General features: G+C 41.2%; 1 protein-coding gene across 1 annotated transcript in view; it reads right to left on the reverse strand.

Annotated features, from left to right (window-relative positions):
* Positions 1-1,180: 1,180 nt before the first annotated feature.
* Positions 1,181-22,159, reverse strand: part of cand2 (cullin-associated and neddylation-dissociated 2 (putative)) — a 71,851-nt gene continuing 50,872 nt past the window's right edge. Inside the window, exons 18-24 of the mRNA XM_034165932.1 lie at positions 21,449-21,588; positions 21,031-21,206; positions 20,575-20,670; positions 16,783-16,952; positions 16,531-16,695; positions 16,253-16,360; positions 1,181-2,377 (exon numbers count right to left, since the gene is read on the reverse strand). Of these exons, the coding sequence (XP_034021823.1) occupies positions 2,147-2,377; positions 16,253-16,360; positions 16,531-16,695; positions 16,783-16,952; positions 20,575-20,670; positions 21,031-21,206; positions 21,449-21,588 (1,086 nt within the window). The 3' untranslated portion in view covers positions 1,181-2,146. The remainder of the gene's footprint in view (positions 2,378-16,252; positions 16,361-16,530; positions 16,696-16,782; positions 16,953-20,574; positions 20,671-21,030; positions 21,207-21,448; positions 21,589-22,159) is intronic.

The following is a 22,159-nucleotide window of genomic DNA, read 5'->3' on the forward strand; positions in this document are numbered from 1 at the left end:
TGAGATTTATAAAGATGACTGCCTGAAGAGAACATGTAAATTTCCACAGTCACTGATGATATGGGGCTGCATGTCAGGTAAAGGCACTGGGGAGATGGCTTTCATTACATCATCAATAAATGCACAAGTTTATGTTGATATTTTGGACAATTGAAAGGATGTTTGGGGATGATGAAATCATTTTTCAAGATGATAATGCATCTTGCCGTAGAGCAAAAACTGCAAAAACATTCCTTGCAAAAAGACACATAGGGTCAATGTCAATGAGCAGATCTGATTTGATGCAGGTGTTAATTTGGGGGATGAAAATTTACAGGGTGATTCCATATTTTTTTCCTCAGATTTGAGTGATTCCATATTTTTTTCCTCTGCTTGGTCTAAAAAAGTAACCGTTACTGACTGCCACAATCTTTTTTTCTTGATTTCTTATAGTGTTTCTTAAAGCCAGAAAGTTGCCATTTGAAATGACTTTAGTTTTGTGTCATGTCTGTGATCTGCTTTTTTTCTACAAAATTAAACAACTGAATGAACATCCTCTGAGGCCAGTGATTCCATAATTTCTGCCAGGGGTTGTAGTATAGCATAAGAACTTCACCAGGATTGACCGTGGCTGAGCGCTGTCGGGGGGGTGCTAATGCTCTGTGCGCTCACTGAATCTGTAACGCTGTGGATGCAGGGAGGTCAATGTTTTCTCTAATTAACTTTTCCACAAAGTGACTCATGGACTGAGATCCAGCTTCTGTTCCCTCAGGGACCCCGTAAATCTTCAGTGTCTCCCTCCATGAGCCTTTCATTGGATTCAGGTGTATTGGAGCAGGGAGACAACTAAGAGTGTCAGGAAGGTGGCTCTCAAGGACTGAACTTGGCCATCCCTGCTCTAGGGGTTGGTAAGGTTAGACATTACTTTTATGAAGCACCTTGAGGCAGCTTTGTTGTCATTTGGCACTATATAAAATGAAATAAATTGAAATTGAAACTGTCAATGAATTTGTTTGGGCAAAGGTCAAGAAATTTGATCTGAAACCCGATTTGGAAGAATTGTGGCACGTGGATTCCTGGTAAAGTCAGCCACAAGTCACTCATTTGGGTGAAAATAAAGGTCGCTGGGTTCAAATGTCATACGACCATCGCCCTTACAGTCTTCATGCTCAAGGTAATGTTACCTAGTTGTATACATTACAAAAAAGACCTGAACATAAGAAGTAGTTTTCAAGTTGTACTTTATATGGAACTGAAAATGAAAGATAAAGGAGTTCATGGCTAATTTATTGGACTCATTGGACTATACAGGTGTATTTATAGGTAACAATCTCAGTATAACAATGGTATAAGAATTATTTAGCACAACCATTCACACCTGTGGGTGAAATCAGAGTCTCTGAACAACATACACTTCATGTTTAAATTGTACATAGCAGACTCAAAGGAAACCCACACCAGTGCTAGCAGAGCAAATTCTACATAAAATCCAGATCACAAAAACAATGCAGAAAAGCCAACCTGATAGCTATTGGAAATGGTGTCATTGCATAGCGTGTCAAGCAGAGGGTGTGCAGACAGCATTGTTTGCAATGATTATTATGTTGTGAAGCATGGCTGGGACCCCCATTACCCCTTTCTCACATTAGCAACAACAGACAGAGGCAAAGCGACCAGCTGCTGTTCATTTTCAGTCAGCGTGGACGTTTTGCAGCAACAAGAGACAAGTAATCGCTATGCTTCCAGCTGGGCAGGGCCATAATAAATGAGAAATGTGACATGGCAACTGCCTAGCCAAGTGATTTGTTAGTTGATATATTTATAGTTATTTATAATAAACATCACGTTTAAACTGTTAAACACCAAGCCTCAACTACATTCCTTTGTCATGAGGGTTTGATAATGAAATGTTAGGAATCATTGCCATTTTTTGTGTATATATCAACAAATATATCGGTATCGTAAATTTTTTTAATTCCCAATATTGGTATCAGTCCCCCCAAAAAAATCCATTTCGGTGGGGCTCCAGTACAAACCCACAACCTTGGTCAGTTAGTTAAATAACAACAGCACAATGCTGCTCCTGCCACCACACATGCATTATAGGTTTATGCAGCACAAATACCTGATGAGTTAGAAACACACGCAATTCCACCATCGATCAAAACTAGCTCCTATCCATGCCCTCCACTGATGCTAAAGCCCCACCCTCCCCTCCCTGGACGCTCTGGTAGATGGACGCCATGTCGGCATTGATTCTGATTTGGTTTACAAAGTCAGCCATGCTGGGGCTCCTCTGTGCCTCGGGAATGGCTAGCAGGGCAGCAATAGCTCGCATAGCAGAGCGTCGCAGCTCCTCTTGCTTCTCAAACTCCTGCTTCACAGAACCAGCTTTCACCTGCAGGAGGCCATTCAGTGTAATGAGAATCAAATACAACAAATACATCATACAGCACACAGAATGTAACATCCATTTGGACTTTTAACATCAGCCTGTTGTGTTGAGCCACGAGACGGCACACGCATGATCAACTCTGACAGACATTTTTTTTTGTGAGAGTAATGTCCACTTGTAAGTAAAACAGTGCATCTTTTACAGTAAATAAATGTGGTGATAAATTATACAGAGACGCAGGTGGTGCACTGTAAATTGTGACATATTAATTTGTCTTGTACTTCTATATTAAAATAAAATCGTATTTCTTCAGCTTTGCTCTTATGGTTTTCATTTAAACCATCATTTCAATCTCTTGTAATGGAAATGACAGCAGAAAGTGACATCCACTGCGACATCCCAGCTCTATAACGTAAGTTAGAAATGCTAAAACAGCAGGCCACGGAGCAGGTGATTAGAGACCCTGCAAGGCTTATGACAAATGTGGGTGTGGAATCCATTAGCTTAGCGGGAAATTTAGTGCAGAAAATCCACTATGGTGATGGTGCAGTTTATTTGCCAGGGAGGGAATTTCAACAAGTTGAGACTGTGGCCTGCTTCCGTAGTCATGTCCATAAAAATCATAGAGGGATATGCTTTCCAAACTTAATACCCATTACCACATTGGATGATGTTGAAATTGAAGATGGCCCGTTGGCTGTTCCAGCAATATCAGAGATTTTGTGTCTGCTACGTACAACTCGCGTGCAATGTCTCAAACCTAAACCTACTTCCAGGCATCTTATATATGCTACTCTGGAACCACCCCTAAACCCAAACAGTTCAACTGTCAACCCCACTGAGGTCCTTAGACTGGGTCTCATTAACATAAGATCACTGTCCTCAAAATCATTGTTGATCAATGATCTAATTATCGATCATCACTTAGATATGATTGGGCTATGTGAAACCTGGCTTAAATCTACAGCTGTCCTCCCCTTAAATGAGGCCTGCCCACTAGCATATACATTTAGTCACGTCCCTCGTGATGCGAAGCAAGGTGGGGGTGTTGCTCTTATTTATAAATCTAGGTTTAGCTTATTAGCTGTTGGGGGTTACAAATATCACTCATTTGAGCATCTGATTCTCCACTCTGCTCAGGATATTACACATTGCCAAGGTCAGAAGAATAAAAATCAGTCATATTACTTTGTCACTGTATATAGGCCTCCTGGCCCATATTCTGAATTCTTAGATGAATTTGGTGTGTTCATCTCTAACTTGTCAACTAGTGAAGACAACATTCTGATTATTGGTGACTTTAACATTCATATAAATAAGCCTTCTGATCCCCTCTGCAAATCATTTATGGAAATTGTGGATGCATCAGGATTTCGGCAATGCATTCAGGATTCGATGCACATTAGTGGAAATACCCTGGATCTGGTTATCGCACATGGTATTGCTGTCACGAATATTGACATCATGCCTCTTACATCAGTGGTGTCTGATCACTCACTTATTAAGTTTACAGTTTTGCTGCCGTGTTTAGTGGAACAGCAACCTTATATATCTTTACGACGATGCATCAACTCCTCAACTAAGACTGAACTCGAAGCTAGACTGCCTGATGTCTTAGCTTCACATATGGCAAACACCCAGTCAGTAGACAGACTTGTGGATAGTTTAAACTCAGTGCTCAAAACTACACTCGACATGATTGCACCACCTGTGTTAAAACCGCGCTCCCCCAAATCACAGTCACCTTGGTTCAAAGATTATCTGCGTGACCTCAAGCATAAAGCAAGAGGTACGGAGGAACGGAAATGGCGTCGTTCAAAATTATAAGTATTTCACCTTGCGTGGCGTGATGCTATCTTAGACTATAAGCATGCATTATTGGCTACAAAGCGGACTTACTACTCTGATTTGATCAACAAAAACAAGCATAACTCAAAGTTCTTGTTTGACACGGTGGCAACACTTTTGCATGGACAACCACTTGTAGTCGCTTTCCTTTTACAGCACAACATTTCCTGGATTACTTTGGGAAGAAAATAGAAGACATCAGGTTAAACATATAATAATCTCTTTGAGCCACTGCAGTCTGCTTTTAGAAAATATCATTCCACAGAGATGGCTCTCACTAAAGTGGTGAATGATCTTCTGCTTACAAAGGATTCAGACACCACTACGGTTCTGTTGCTGTTAGATCTCAGTGCTGCATTTGATACAGTGGATCATCATATTCTACTTGATAGGCTGGAAAATCATTTTGGGATTACTGGGAGTGCCCTTGCATGGCTGACGTCATACTTGACCAGTCGTTCTCTGTGTTTTGTACAGTAACACTACCTCTAACCTTAGTGACATGAAATTTGGGGTTCCACAGGGGTCTGTCTTAGGCCCCCTGCTTTTCTCCCTTTATATAGCACCCCTTGGGCACATATTGCGGCGTTTTGGGATTACCTTTCACTGCTATGCAGATGATACTCAGTTATACATGCCAATAACTGCTGGTAATCTCGTTCACATAAAATCCTTAGAAGACTGCCTTGCAGCAGTGAGAAGCTGGATGTCTAGAAACTTCCTACTTTTAAACTCTGATAAGACTGAAATGATGGTTCTTGGTCCAGTGAGACATCAGCATCAATTTGACCAGTTAACGCTCAGCCTCGGCTCGTGTGTCATACATCACACTGACAAGGTGAGGAACCTTGGGGTAATTTTTGATCCTTTGTTGTCCTTTGGCCTCCACATTAGAAATATTACTAGGACTGCTTTCTTCCACCTGTGAAATATAGCGAAGATTCGTCCCATCCTGTCTATGGCTGATGCTGAGACCCTGATCCATGCATTTATCTCTTCTAGATTGGACTACTGCAATGTTCTATTTTCTGGTTTACCGCAGTCTAGCATTAGGGTCTCCAATTGGTTCAAAATGCTGCAGCCAGACTTTTGACACGAAGCAGAAAGTTCGACCACATTACACCCATTTTGGCATCCCTTCACTGGCTTCCTGTCCCAGTGAGATCAGATTTTAAGGTTCTGCTACTAACCTATAAAATTATTCATGGACTGACACCCTCCTACCTAGCTGGCCTAATTAAACCTTACGTACTGGCCCGGGCTTTACGTTCTCAGGGTGCAGGACTTCTTTGTGTCCCTAAGGTGAATAAAAGCTCTGCGGGTCACAGAGCTTTCTCTTATCGTGCCCCTGTTCTGTGGAATGATCTCCCTGCGTCAATAAAACAGTCTGATTCTGTGGAGACTTTCAAGTCCAGACTTAAGACGCACTTATTTTCCCTTTCATATGGCTAGCATACTGGTACAGTTTTATTTTACGCTTTTTACTCTTTTAATTTATTTTATTAGTAATTGGAGTGGGCCGCGGCCTCAACTTTACCTAAATTCTGGGCCTTTTAGTGAAGTTTAGAGCTCGTGGCCGGCGATCACCTTAGTATTTCTCTGTTTTTCTTGTTGTTTATTAATGCTGACAAATTATACAGTATTTCTTGTCTTTCTGATGCCTGATTCTGTTTTTTCTCTCCATTTAAGGTGCAGCTCCATCCAGAGATGGGAGTTGTGTTCGTGTTGGCGATCCTCTTGTCCTGTAAGCCAACTGCATTTCTTGTATATTCGTCCGTGAATTGTTCTGTAAATTGTTCTGTAATTTATGTTTTGTAGCATGGCCCAAGCAGAGGGTCACCCCTTTGAGTCTGGTCTGCTTGAGGTTTCTTCCTCAGAGGGAGTTTTTCCTTACCACTGTTGCTCTGGGGGTTGGTAAGGTTAGACCTTACCTGTGTGAAGCGCTTTGAGGCAACTCTGTTGTGATTTGGCGCTATATAAATAGATGAAAATAAATTGAAATTGAAAACTCATTTTGTTGGAACTTCTGACGTGCACTGCACACCATGATAACTGTGCATGAATAGGAGCTCAGAGAGTAGACCATGGGTTAAAGCAATAAATTTTCATCTGACTGAAATCTTTTCCTGGCAAAAATAAATGCCAGCAATTCCCTAAAATGTGGCGTAGTGGGGGCACACACTCTTTTTTCCTCAATAAATACATTATACACCATACAAATCTATTCTAAATAGCCTCGAAGCAGAGACAGACAAAGCATAAAAAGAATGCAAAACTTGAACATAAAAGGTACATAAAAGGGTGGTGGGGGCGGGGTGTAGTCTTGATTGTGGGGGGTCTGGGGGTACACCCCCAGAACATTTTTTAAAGACCAACTCAAATTTTGTGTATTCTGGTGAATTTTAACAGGTATGAAGCCCCCTGAAACAAATAAAACTCACTTCAATCTGTGAAGTAAAAGCACAGTATTGATTATGGGGGTCTGGGGGTTCTCCCCCACAAATTTTTTAAAAAAGCAAGTTAAATTTTGTATATTCTGGTGAATTTTAACGGGTATGAAGCCCTCTGAAACAAAGAAAACTCACTTCAAACTGTCAAGTAAAAATTCTTTGTCTTCTGTAGTATTTTGATTTGTTCTAATCCGGTGAATACACCAAATGGGTGCTGTGTTGCTGGCTGTACAGTCAATAAAATACAAAATTAGGTCCTAAAGCAACTGACAACGTTGTTCTGCTGTGCACAAAGTAACACTGTCACCAGTTTTGAAAACGCATGCGCACTGAGAAACTCAAAACTGGTGTATTTACATTTAATCTGTAAAATGCTCTCACTCGTAAAACAAACTTGGGCTGCAACTAACGATTATTTTAGTAAATCAATCAATCTTTTTTTTTTTTTTTAACTTACATGTGAGTTTTGCCATTATTTCTTGAAGTGAGTTATTATTAAGGCCTTTGTCACGCAACATCAATGTTTGAGCTTGTAATAAAGTTATGATGTTATATTCTCGTCAAAAACATACCTTGAGTAATGTTTTGTTTTATTTTGCACATACATACATCACCGACACACCACAGAGAGATTTCCATCAGGTTTCATCCGATTATGAGCATTTTTAGATGCCTACAGCCACTATCTCTGGTTATGAGAAAAAATTACTCATAACCATCCCAAAGATGTATCGTTATCTTTGGCTGCTTTCAGTGATGCCGGTATTTGGTTAGACTCTTTCTCTCCGATTGTTCTGTCTGAGTTATTTTCATTAGTTACTTCATCCAAACCATCAACATGTTTATTAGACCCCATTCCTGCCAGGCTGCTCAAGGAAGTCCTACCATTATTTAATGCTTCAATCTTAAATATGATCAATCTATCTTTGTTAGTTGGTTATGTACCACAGGCCTTTAAGGTGGCAGTAATTAAACCATTACTTAAAAAGCCATCACTTGACCCAGCTATCTTAGCTAATTATAGGCCAATCTCCAACCTTCCTTTTCTCTCAAAGATTCTTGAGAGGGTAGTTGTAAAACAGCTAACTGTTCACCTGCAGAGGAATGGTCTATTTGAAGAGTTTCAGTCAGGTTTTACAATTCATCATAGTACAGAAACAGCATTAGTGAAGGTTACAAATGATCTTCTTATGGCTTCGGACAGTGGACTTATCTCTGTGCTTGTTCTGTTGGACCTCAGTGCTGCTTTTGATACTGTTGACCATAAAATTTTATTACAGAGATTAGAGCATGTCATAGGTATTAAAGGCACTGCGCTGCGGTGGTTTGAATCATATTTGTCTAATAGATTACAGTTTGTTCATGTAAATGGGGAATCTTCTTCACAGACTAAAGTTAATTATGGAGTTCCACAAGGTTCTGTGCTAGGACCAATTTTATTCACTTTATACATGCTTCCCTTAGGCAGTATTATTAGACGGTATTGCTTAAATTTTCATTGTTACGCAGATGATACCCAGCTTTATCTATCCATGAAGCCAGAGGATACACACCAATTAGCTAAACTGCAGGATTGTCTTACAGACATAAAGACATGGATGACCTCTAATTTCCTGCTTTTAAACTCAGATAAAACTGAAGTTATTGTACTTGGCCCCACAAATCTTAGAAGCATGGTGTCTAACCAGATCGTTACTCTGGATGGCATTTCCCTGATCTCTAGTAATACTGTGAGAAATCTTGGAGTCATTTTTGATCAGGATATGTCATTCAAAGCGCATATTAAACAAATATGTAGGACTGCCTTTTTGCATTTATGCAATATCTCTAAAATCAGAAAGGTCTTGTCTCAGAGTGATGCTGAAAAACTAATTCATGCATTTATTTCCTCTAGGCTGGACTATTGTAATTCATTATTATCAGGTTGTCCTAAAAGTTCCCTAAAAAGCCTTCAGTTGGTTCAGAATGCTGCAGCTAGAGTACTGACGGGGACTAGCAGGAGAGAGCATATCTCACCCGTGTTAGCCTCTCTTTATTGGCTTCCTGTTAATTCTAGAATAGAATTTAAAATTCTTCTTCTTACTTATAAGGTTTTGAATAATCAGGTCCCATCTTATCTTAGGGACCTCGTAGTACCATATTACCCCATTAGAGCGCTTCGCTCTCAGACTGCGGGCTTACTTGGAGTTCCTAGGGTTTGTAAGAGTAGAATGGGAGGCAGAGCCTTCAGCTTTCAGGCTCCTCTCCTGTGGAACCAGCTCCCAATTCAGATCAGGGAGACAGATACCCTCTCTACTTTTAAGATTAGGCTTAAAACTTTCCTTTTCGCTAAGGCTTATAGTTAGGGCTGGATCGGGTGACCCTGGACCATCCCTTGGTTATGTTGCTTTAGACGTAGACTGTGGGGGGGTTCCCATGATGCACTGTTTCTTTCTCTTTTTGCTCCGTATGCATCACTCTGCATTTAATCATTAGTGATCGATCTCTGCCCCCCTTCTCGGCATGTCTTTTTCCTGGTTCTTTCCCTCAGCCCCAACCAGTCCCAGCAGAAGACTGCCCCTCCCTGAGCCTGGTTCTGCTGGAGGTTTCTTCCTGTTAAAAGGGAGTTTTTCCTTCCCACTGTGGCCAAGTGCTTGCTCATAGGGGGTCGTTTTGACCGTTGGGGTTTTTCATAATTATTGTATGGCCTTGCCTTACAATATGGAGCGCCTTGGGGCAACTGTTTGTTGTGATTTGGCGCTATATAAGAAAAAAGTTGATTGATTGATTGATTGATCTCAACCACTGACAACATATTACAGCAATAGTCCACTAAAGTATTTTAAAGGCCTGACTAAAGTGTAATATGTGATCTTTAATAAGTTATTTTCATGAAAAAAGACAAATGTGCAGTTTACTGCATTTTATTTTTTATCTTGTGTAGAAACACAGCAGATGTGGTTTGACCGAAACAAATTGTCATTAAACTTAAATAAAACAGTTGTATATAATTCTCGATTTACATTACTTAGTCTACATTTCATTTATGTTTATATTAGTTGTGCATATACTCTGAATAATTTCCTGTTAAATTTCACTATCTTTTATTTGGCTAAAAATTACTCGCACCACGGAAAGGACATTTTTGAAGTTGCACTCAAATCTTGTTGTAACGCAAATTACAATGACAACAAAGGCGATTCTGATTCTTCTGATTATTAATATATAAATAAAAAAAATTACAATTCGTAATACATTTGACTCTTTTACGACAACAAACACTAAGCCATTAATTATTTATTATACATAAAACATGCACACAAACTGTGCTGAGATGCGAACAGCTTAATGCTAACTTTACATTGAAAACGCCATAGACATGCTAACACGTTAGCATCGGTCCCGTTTTTAAGTTATAAAATACACCTATCAACTGTTTTAGAAGACCACAACAGGTCGGTTTAATATAAAAAGTAAATATTACTCACAGACATATGCTCTTTAAGGTTTTAGCGAGGGAAAATTAAGATAAAGCGACAAACCATCGAAGCAGAGTCGGATCATTGCTTCATTGGTTCAAAGCAAAGCCACGCCTCACTCTACTTGGTGAGTGTCTGCCAATGTTTCCAGGAAGACAATCAATCAATCAATTTTTTTATATAGCGCCAAATCACAACAAACAGTTGCCCCAAGGCGCTTTATATTGTAAGGCAAGGCCATACAATAATTATGTAAAACCCCAACGGTCAAAACGACCCCCTGTGAGCAAGCACTTGGCTACAGTGGGAAGGAAAAACTCCCTTTTAACAGGAAGAAACCTCCAGCAGAACCAGGCTCAGGGAGGGGCAGTCTTCTGCTGGGACTGGTTGGGGCTGAGGGAGAGAACCAGGAAAAAGACATGCTGTGGAGGGGAGCAGAGATCGATCACTAATGATTAAATGCAGAGTGGTGCATACAGAGCAAAAAGAGAAAGAAACAGTGCATCATGGGAACCCCCCAGCAGTCTACGTCTATAGCAGCATAACTAAGGGATGGTTCAGGGTCACCTGATCCAGCCCTAACTATAAGCTTTAGCAAAAAGGAAAGTTTTAAGCCTAATCTTAAAAGTAGAGAGGGTGTCTGTCTCCCTGATCTGAATTGGGAGCTGGTTCCACAGGAGAGGAGCCTGAAAGCTGAAGGCTCTGCCTCCCATTCTACTCTTACAAACCCTAGGAACTACAAGTAAGCCTGCAGTCTGAGAGCGAAGCGCTCTATTGGGGTGATATGGTACTACGAGGTCCCTAACATAAGATGGGACCTGATTATTCAAAACCTTATAAGTAAGAAGAAGAATTTTAAATTCTATTCTAGAATTAACAGGAAGCCAATGAAGAGAGGCCAATATGGGTGAGATATGCTCTCTCCTTCTAGTCCCCGTCAGTACTCTAGCTGCAGCATTTTGAATTAACTGAAGGCTTTTTAGGGAACTTTTAGGACAACCTGATAATAATGAATTACAATAGTCCAGCCTAGAGGAAATAAATGCATGAATTAGTTTTTCAGCATCACTCTGAGACAAGACCTTTCTGATTTTAGAGATATTGCGTAAATGCAAAAAAGCAGTCCTACATATTTGTTTAATATGCGCTTTGAATGACATATCCTGATCAAAAATGACTCCAAGATTTCTCACAATATTACTAGAGGTCAGGGTAATGCCATCCAGAGTAAGGATCTGGTTAGACACCATGTTTCTAAGATTTGTGGGGCCAAGTACAATAACTTCAGTTTTATCTGAGTTTAAAAGCAGGAAATTAGAGGTCATCCATGTCTTTATGTCTGTAAGACAATCCTGCAGTTTAGCTAATTGGTGTGTGTCCTCTGGCTTCATGGATAGATAAAGCTGGGTATCATCTGCGTAACAATGAAAATTTAAGCAATACCGTCTAATAATACTGCCTAAGGGAAGCATGTATAAAGTGAATAAAATTGGTCCTAGCACAGAACCTTGTGGAACTCCATAATTAACTTTAGTCTGTGAAGAAGATTCCCCATTTACATGAACAAATTGTAATCTATTAGACAAATATGATTCAAACCACCGCAGCGCAGTGCCTTTAGTACCTATGGCATGCTCTAATCTCTGTAATAAAATTTTATGGTCAACAGTATCATATCATATTTAAGATCGAAGCATTAAATAATGGTAGGGCTTCCTTGAGCAGCCTGGTAGGAATGGGGTCTAATAAACATGTTGATGGTTTGGATGATAACGATACGTCTTTGGGATGGTTATGAGTAATTTTTTCTCTAATAGTTAAAATTTTGTTAGCAAAGAAAGTCATGAAGTCATTACTAGTTAAAGTTAAAGGAATACTCAGCTCAATAGAGCTCTGACTCTTTGTCAGCCTGGCTACAGTGCTGAAAAGAAACCTGGGGTTGTTCTTATTTTCTTCAATTAGTGATGAGTAGAAAGATGTCCTAGCTTTACGGAGGGCTTTTTTATAGAGCAACAGACTCTTTTTCCAGGCTAAGTGAAGATCTTCTAAATTAGTGAGACGCCATTTCCTCTCCAACTTACGGGTTATCTGCTTTAAGCTACGAGTTTGTGAGTTATACCACGGAGTCAGACACTTCTGATTTAAAGCTCTCTTTTTCAGAGGAGCTACAGCATCCAAAGTTGTCTTCAATGAGGATGTAAAACTATTGACGACATACTCTATCTCCCTTACAGAGTTTAGGTAGCTACTCTGCACTGTGTTGGTATATGGCATTAGAGAACATAAAGAAGGAATCATATCCTTAAACCTAGTTACAGCGCTTTCTGAAAGACTTCTAGTGTAATGAAACTTATTCCCCACTGCTGGGTAGTCCATCAGAGTAAATGTAAATGTTATTAAGAAATGATCAGACAGAAGGGAGTTTTCAGGGAATACTGTTAAGTCTTCTATTTCCATACCATAAGTCAGAACAAGATCTAAGATATGATTAAAGTGGTGGGTGGACTCATTTACTTTTTGAGCAAAGCCAATAGAGTCTAATAATAGATTAAATGCAGTGTTGAGGCTGTCATTCTCAGCATCTGTGTGGATGTTAAAATCGCCCACTATAATTATCTTATCTGAGCTAAGCACTAAGTCAGACAAAAGGTCTGAAAATTCACAGAGAAACTCACAGTAACGAGCAGGTGGACGATAGATAATAACAAATAAAACTGGTTTTTGGGACTTCCAATTTGGATGGACAAGACTAAGAGACAAGCTTTCAAATGAATTAAAGCTCTGTCTGGGTTTTTGATTAATTAATAAGCTGGAATGGAAGATTGCTGCTAATCCTCCGCCCCGGCCCGTGCTACGAGCATTCTGACAGTTAGTGTGACTCGGGGGTGTTGACTCATTTAAACTAACATATTCATCCTGCTGTAACCAGGTTTCTGTTAGGCAGAATAAATCAATATGTTGATCAATTATTATATCATTTACCAACAGGGACTTAGAAGAGAGAGACCTAATGTTTAATAGACCACATTTAACTGTTTTAGTCTGTGGTGCAGTTGAAGGTGCTATATTATTTTTTCTTTTTGAATTTTTATGCTTAAATAGATTTTTGCTGGTTATTGGTAGTCTGGGAGCAGGCACCGTCTCTACGGGGATGGGGTAATGAGGGGATGGCAGGGGGAGAGAAGCTGCAGAGAGGTGTGTAAGACTACAACTCTGCTTCCTGGTCCCAACCCTGGATAGTCACGGTTTGGAGGATTTAAGAAAATTGGCCAGATTTCTAGAAATGAGAGCTGCTCCATCCAAAGTGGGATGGATGCCGTCTCTCCTAACAAGACCAGGTTTTCCCCAGAAGCTTTGCCAATTATCTATGAAGCCCACCTCATTTTTTGGACACCACTCAGACAGCCAGCAATTCAAGGAGAACATGCGGCTAAACATGTCACTCCCGGTCCGATTGGGGAGGGGCCCAGAGAAAACTACAGAGTCCGACATTGTTTTTGCAAAGTTACACACCGATTTAATGTTAATTTTAGTGACCTCCGATTGGCGTAACCGGGTGTCATTACTGCCGACGTGAATTACAATCTTACCAAATTTACGCTTAGCCTTAGCCAGCAGTTTCAAATTTCCTTCAATGTCGCCTGCTCTGGCCCCCGGAAGACAATTGACTATGGTTGCTGGTGTCGCTAACTTCACATTTCTCAAAACAGAGTCGCCAATAACCAGAGTTTGATCCTCGGCGGGTGTGTCGTCGAGTGGAGAAAAACGGTTAGAGATGTGAACGGGTTGGCGGTGTACACGGGGCTTCTGTTTAGGGCTACGCTTCCTCCTCACAGTCACCCAGTCGGCCTGCTTTCCCGGCTGCTCGGGATCTGCCAGGGGGTAACTAACGGCGGCTAAGCTACCTTGGTCCGCACCGACTACAGGGGCCTGGCTAGCTGTAGAATTTTCCACGGTGCGGAGCCGAGTCTCCAATTCGCCCAGCCTGGCCTCCAAAGCTACGAATAAGCTACACTTATTACAAGTACCGTTACTGCTAAAGGAGGCCGAGGAATAACTAAACATTTCACACCCAGAGCAGAAAAGTGCGGGAGAGACAGGAGAAGCCACCATGCTAAATCGGCTAAGAGCTAGTAGCTACGCTAAGCTAGCGGATTCCTAAAAACACGCAAAGTGAATAATGTGTAAATAATTTAGAGGTGATTCAGCAGAAGGAGTGCTTTAGTTAAGGCACGTAAAGATTACACTGGGAAACAAATCGTAATCTAGATAACTAGATCAATCTAACTGCGCAGATTAAACAGCTAACAGATACAGGAAAAACACCGCTGTGCTCCGGAACAGGAAGTGATACAATACCGCAGTGAGGACCAACCCTGAGGAGAGGAGAAGGACCGTGGCTCATGGCAAGCAGTAAACAGAGCGGAGAGGAGTGAAAATTCACACAGTCCCTTTCTCGTCAGTCCACGCTGACACTGCGGCTGTTTTGATTAGTGCAGAATGGGATGTTGCTTTGACAGTGAGACTATCATATTTCGGCCCCAAAACACGCATGACACCACGTGCGCACGCGTATGTGTGGTTAAATTTTCCAAATGACGGAAATCCGTCGTGGTGACGGAGAACTTTAACCCATGGAGTAGACTGTCCTGCTTTAGAGTGAATTGATCTTTTTAAATAATGTTTTTTTATCTTAACACTCTACCATGAAGATGTGACTCATGAAGCAACAGGCAAAAGTTGCTGCAGTGTCTCCAATCACAGCACCCGAGGTTGATGCAGTCAGCCACTGGTTGGCTGTTTATCCGAAGGTGAAATAGGAGCTCATTTTCAGACGTCTTCTACGATTTTCTGTTCATTAATTGCACACACTCCCATCCACTGGACACATTGACACCATTACAGCTATAAAAGACAACACTGAAGTGCTTACACACACATGAAAGCTTCTGGTTGGGCCCTATCTTGATGATCAGTAACGCACTGTCTAAAGCGCAACATTACAAATATATTTGTGGTGTATCTAACTCCACTTTCCTATTTACACATCATTTAAATGAATTTCAAAGTAAGGTGCAGGGTGCAAAAGGGCTGAATTTCGTTTCTGCCTGAAGAGGGGGTGGGCAGATGAAAGAATGTGGCCGATACTGCGTTCAAAGTGCCAGTTGGGAGCTTCCTGTGAATGGGAAACGGACCCGGATCCCTGTCGTCATAGCCCAGTTTGCAAACCATTGTGCCACTACGTCCATTAAAGTTTTGTGCATGCTCAAAACACTGAGCAGACACCAGACGGAGAGCTTCCCTGGTGGTTGCACATTTGTTTACCGTTTTGTCCTGTACTTGTTTATAGTTTTCCAGTGGACATCTGGTAAACATTAGTTTTATCAGAGCATTATATGTTCATCAGCTGTCCAGAAACACTGTGCACCTGTATTCAGTGGTTGTCCACTTATTCCACCAAATTCGAATGAGACCAACAGATAAGGCGATTTTTGACAACGGACAAATTAATTAAATCCATTCTAATCAGCTTACTTAATCACTCTATCACAATGTAACTAGTGTCTGTTCCGCCTTGTACATAACTCTCGTACTGCAAACTCAAACTGATGTCATCGTTATGCGACGACTACCAGTGCACACTGATGACATTGTCACATGTAAGATATGGAAGCGATGGCAAAAACATCATGAAAATTCATTATTTTTTGCTTTTTACATTGTGTCACAAAATTAATTTGTGGTAGCATGGGCGTTTAACCAACTTAAATTTTAAAAAGAATTTAATTTTGGGTGGGCATTAAAACCAACTTTCATTAAAAAGAGGTGGGCTGATGCTCAAGGGGGCATTACAATGTGTGGATAAGGTAGTTAATCATGGGTGTGAAGGATCCTGGTGCAGAGCTTTTATATGGTGGACTCCAGTGAGGGTTTTCCAATCCCTTTGGCAAGGGAACAAATCTGCCTCAAAAAAGTGTGCCATCACAGCACCTTGAAGCACTTGAGCTCCTTGTTTGTGCAACATCTCCTCCTCCTCCTTCAACCACCTGATCACCTTCCTATCCCAGTCAGCTGCTGTGTACCAGGTTCAAAATAGGGGACTTGGTGCTTTTTTTTTGTACCTTGTTAGTGCAGGTAGCTTTTAGTGGTTCCACCAGTCTGTCCAGTCTTTCTACAACAGCAGCAGGACACAGAGAGGCCAGTCTGGCCAACATCAGGAAGGTCAGCATCTACAGCACAAAACCACTGTAAGGACGGCGAAAGTTGAACAATGGATCGTCACAAAATATGCTGAAAGACTGTGTTGGGTGCATCAATGCCATAGATTCCATAAAGCTTATTGGTGGATCTGGTGAAATATGACAGTGGGTTTTTCTTGTTTGGCATTTGTTGTACCCACCCTGATATCATAGTGATCTTTCAGTCCTTCCTCTACATGATCTAGAAAGTGCAGGACATCCAGCCCCTCCAAGCAGTTGTCCAACAGAGTGTACATACACTCAAATGCTGCTTTACGCACGTCCAAGCCATCATCCACGGTGTGTTTGAAAGGACCCATCTCCACCTGCACTTCACACACATACACCTGTTTTGATCAAACAATATGATGCACAATGAAGTATGTTCCTAAGGTGGAGACGGTTCAGCCCACCTCTCTGATCAAGTCCTTCCTGATCTGCGTCTCCCTGTAGAGGTGAGGCAGGACCATTGTGAGGAGTCCACGAATCAGGGAGGGTTTGTTATGAGCAGCTGAGTTGAACATCACCAAAGCTACACGTCGCACATTGATGTCCTCATCCTGCAGGGTCAACAGGAAGTCACCTGAAGTCAGAGACACAACATTGGTCTGTGTGTGGAGATGAAAAAAGTGTGTGACAGTGTGATGAGTGTGAATCTGGAATTAGAAGGGGTGGTGATGAATGTCATCATCACATATGCCCAACAGGTGGGTTGTGAGATGGAGAAGGAAAAATACCTGGAGTGATTTACAATGGGTAGAGGGAGCACCAAAACAGAAATAGTGGTGACTGGACTCCAACAGGCATATTACTAATGTGAAGCTACAGTGTCAAGAGATGATGGCAGATTTTGCAAAAAGGGTAAAAATAGCTGTAAACACTTATTTTAAGAAGGAGGAGGAACACAAGACGACATAAGGTTTACAAAAAGGTGCACACAGGTGGACAATATCCTATACAAAAAGTGAAACCTGACAGAAATTGGAGACTGTACGTTGGTGACAGGAGAGTTTAGCTAGATAGTATTGGTGTCATTGAACAGAAGGAAGAGAGTGAGAGCTGAACAAAGGATCAGAAGGTGGAAGCTGAAGGAGGAAGACTGTTGAAGTATTCAGGGAGAAGCTAAGATAAGGACTGGACAGCAGTGAAGATGCTGGACAACTGGAAAACTACTACTGCAAAAAGTGTCAAAGGAGACAGCTATCAAGGTACTGGGTGTGACATCTGAACAGGTGTTGGAAGACAAAGAGACTTGGTGGTGCAATGAGGATGTAAAGGACAGAGTAAGGAAGTTGCTGGATTTTCTTGTTTGGCATGAACTGTACAAGAGAAACAAAAATGTTTCAAAGCAGTGTGCAAACTCAGACAGCCGTGGGCGGTTTTTGCACTCCGTAGGGTTTAAGTAGAGGCTAAAGAAAAAGAATTAGGATTGAGACAGAGAGATGAAGAAAGTAGACAAGAGTACAAGGAGATGTAGTGAATGGTAAAGAGAAAGGTGAAAAGCTAAGGAAAAGGTGTTGTAGTCAAGGTTGATAGGCAACCTTGCCTATTATTGCGGCGACGAATTAAACCTTCAACTTTGACTGAACTCGAAGCGAGACTACCAGAAATCTTAACTTCAAGCTTGATGAATTTTCAGTCAGTAGACAGTCTTGCAGATAGCCTGAATTTAGTGCTAAAACCACACTTAGATTGCGCCTCCTCTATTAAGGCCATGCCTTCCCAAGGCAAAGACACCTTGGTTTAACAGTTATTTGCGTGACCTTAGGCAGAAGGCTAGAGGGTTGGAACGGAAATGGCGTAGTTCCAAACTAGAGGTGTTCCACCTTGCATGGCGTGAAGCTATTTTAGATTATAAGCATGCTTTATTGGCTACGAGGCAGGCCTATTACTCTGAATTGATAAACAAAAACAAGCATAACTCAAAGTTTTTGTTTGATACGGTGGCATTTCTTATTCATGGACAGCCACCTATTGGCCGTTCTCCTTTTTCAGCACAGGACATTCTGGACTATTTCAAAAAGAAAATAGAAGATATTAGGTTGAGCACATCTCAGCATACTTTGGTCCAGTCATTGTATCCAGCTACTGAGCTGGGGACTACTACTGAGGTGCTACCTAGATTCACGGAATTTAACAGTATCTCACAAGGTGTGCTGACGAAACTCGTGATGTCTGCCGGAAGCACAACCTGTTTATTTGATCCTATACCAACAAAATTATTTAAGGATCTTTGGCCCATTCTTGGGCCGACTGTGCTGGAAATTAACCTTTCTTTAAACTCTGGATCTGTTCCAAATTGTTTTAAATCTGCCGTGGTTAAAGCACTACTCAAGAAATCTAATCTTGATCCTGGTGTATTGAAAAATTATAGGCCGATATCAAATCTATCATTCTGCTCTAAAATTCTGGAAAAGGTGGTTTTACGGCAGCTTGTGGACTATCTTACTGAGAATGACCTTTTTGAGCCACTGCAGTCTGCTTTTAGAAGACATCACTCCACAGAAACAGCACTTATTAAAGTAGTTAACGATCTTCTGCGAGCAATGGACTCGGATACTACTACAGTATTGGTGTTGTTGGATCTCAGTGCTGCGTTTGACACAGTTGATCATCATATTCTACTTGATAGGCTAGAAAACTGTTTCGGGATTACTGGAACTGCTCTTGCGTGGCTGACGTCTTATTTGTCTGGTAGTTCCCACTGTGTTTTGTGCAAGGACACTACCTCTGATTTTAAGGGCATGAAGTTCGGGGTTCTGCAGGGATCTGTTCTGGGTCCCCTGCTTTTTTCCCTGTATATGGCACCCCTTGGGAACATTTTGCGGTGTTTTAGGGTTGCTTTTCATTGCTATGCTGATGATACTCAGTTGTATATGCCGATAGCTGCTGGAAATCCTGTCCACATAAAATTTTTACAGGACTGTCTCGCAGCAGTGAGAAGTTGGATGTCTAGCAACTTTCTACTTTTAAACTCTGATAAGACTGAAATGATGGTTCTTGGTCCAGCAAGACATCGGCATCAATTTGATCAGCTGGCACTTAGCCTAGGTTCATGTGTTATACATCATGCTGACAAAGTGAGAAACCTTGGGGTAATTTTTGATCCTACGTTGGCCTTTGACCTCCACATTAGGGACATTACGAGGACTGCTTTCTTTCATTTAAGAAATATAGCAAAAATTCGTCCCATCCTGTCTATGGCTGATGCTGAGACTCTGATTCATGCGTTTGTCTCTTCTAGATTGGACTATTGTAATGCTTTGTTTTCTGGTTTACCACAGTCCAGCATCAGGGGTCTTCAGCTGGTTCAAAATGCTGCTGCCAGACTTCTGACGCGAAGCAGAAGGTTTGATCATACTACGCCAGTTCTGGAATCCATTCACTGGCTTCCGGTCTCCTTGAGATCGGATTTTAAGGTATTACTATTGGCCTATAAAATTGTTCACGGACTGGCGCCCCCCTATCTGGCCGGTCTGGTTGAGTCCTATGTGCCGGCAAGGGCTCTGCGTTCACAGGGTGCAGGACTATTGTGTGTCCCAAGGGTGAAGAAAAGGTCAGCGGGTTACAGAGCTTTTTATCACCGCGCCCCATCTCTATGGAATGATCTGCCTGCACAAATACGACAGTCGGACTCTGTGGAGACTTTTAAAGCCAGGTTGAAGACACATCTCTTCTCCCTGTTTTATCATTAGTATTTTATTGTGTGTCTTTTTTTTATATGTTTTATTTATTTTACTTCTTTTAATTTTTTATGGTTAAATTTTTTTATTGTATTTTAATCTTATTTCATTTTATTCTGCTTTTAAATGCTTGTGCAGCGCCTTGAGGCGATTACTTGTGATTTGGTGCTATATAAATTAATAAATTATTAAATTATTATTATTATTATTATTATTAATATGTAGTGAGCTGTATTTATAGCTGAGTACTAAGGAAGAAGAAAAGGGCTTGTACTAATTGTCCAGAGAGAGGGACAAAGCTAGAAAGGATGGGCGAAAAAGGCTGCAGATGGAAATGTGCTGACAAGCAGCAAGAATGTGTTGAGAAGGTGGTGAAATTATTTTGAGGATCTAATGAATGAAGAAAATGAGAACTAGAGAAGACTGCACATTTGAACCATGGGGAGGTGATGGTCCCCATGGTACCATTTATTTGAACAGAAAGTGTGACAGACTATGATAGTATGAGGCTGTGTGTGCTACCTATACAGTCTTTTAGCAGTACGTCTATGGGAGCAGGATGGTCAACAATCGTGAATTTGACAGCAGTCACCATCGTGCTACGAGCCAGAGGAGAACCTGTGAAGGCACACAATGATGACAACAAAAACCTCCTTTGTGGAAATAATTATGTTTTTTTCACACTAATGCAAAAGCTTACTAATCCTCATCCAAGTTTCCCTTTTTTTCAGTTTGTGTACAATGAAACAATAGAAGAGGTATATTTAAAAAGTAAAACAAATACACACCCAAATCTTGGCTGTTGATCAAAAATGATGCACTTCTGACTTGTTCAGAGCTGCTTTAAAAACTTTCTTAAATAACTCTTAAACTTGGACTCCTTTCTAGAAAGTTAGACGCTCTCTGAATGTATTCTCAGAATGTTTGTGAATACAGCAGAAGACAGACACATTGCACCTGACCATCCTCACATTGTACCTTTTTTAAGTTGGTGCTTAAGACGAGGCAGCAGCTGTGCAGGGTTCACCAAGGTCAGTTTACCCAGACATTCAGCCACCAGGTTCCTTGTGCCCTCCTCCTGACACTGACAGTTCTGGAACAGCAAGGCCCAAATGGACTCCACGTGGGGTAAGAGAGTCGAGGCTGGACAGTCACTGCAAATCAAGAGAGAAAGAGAGACAGACAGATCATCTGTTGAACAACAAGAAATCTGAAAATTTTCAAAATAAAAGACGGTTATCAGACCAGCCTCTGTCAAGAGGAAAAATTCTACACTGGAAAAAAATGTTTTCTGTTCCTGCTGTTTGAGGAAGTCAAAGTGTGAGACATCCATAAAACACCCAACGACAAACGCACTGAGAAGAGATGTAAAGTCTGAATAAACGTAAACACACACCTGATGACTTCTTTCAGGGAGTGGAGAAGCAGGTACTGTCTCCGGGGCTGGGTGGGGATTTCCTTCAGCATGAAGGGCAAGTAGTTGTTTATGCTGCCGACCGCCATGCTGCCTAAAGCGCATGATGCTGCCGTCTTCACCTGCAAGTAAAGTAAAGCAAGTAAATAAGTAAATAAAGTGCCTTTATTGTCACTGTACATACATATATATAATATGAGCACAAATTCAATGCGAATATGCAGCATTTTTTGAATCATTTTGGCTAAATTGTCTTGATTGATGAAACTTCAGACTGATTTGTGTTGCATGTAAAATGTGAACCAGCAACAAATGCTCAGAGTCATCTCGTAAAAACTCATAGTAGAGAAGCTTGAATCTTCGACTGGACTGGGTTGCTTGACGCGAGGACGTTTCGCTTCAAATCGCAGAAGCTTCCTCAGCTAAAATTCTTGCTCTGGTGGTCTGACTTCTGTCTTGACTCTTGTAGAGAAGAATAATCAAGAAGTCATAAAAGCTGGAGTTTTAAACCTAACCAGACCCCCCCGGTAGGAGGGGTCTGGTGTGAGTTTGGTCCTTTCAAGTAGAGACACAGCTGTGAGGCAGAAACTGCTGGAGGATGTGTCACTACTTGAAAGGACCAAACTCACACCAGACCACATCTGCCAGCTCTTGGAGATCTGTCTTAACACCACGTATTTCCTGTTTAGGGGG

This window comes from Thalassophryne amazonica, chromosome 3 (genome assembly GCF_902500255.1).
Source record: "Thalassophryne amazonica chromosome 3, fThaAma1.1, whole genome shotgun sequence".
NCBI lineage: Eukaryota > Metazoa > Chordata > Actinopteri > Batrachoidiformes > Batrachoididae > Thalassophryne > Thalassophryne amazonica.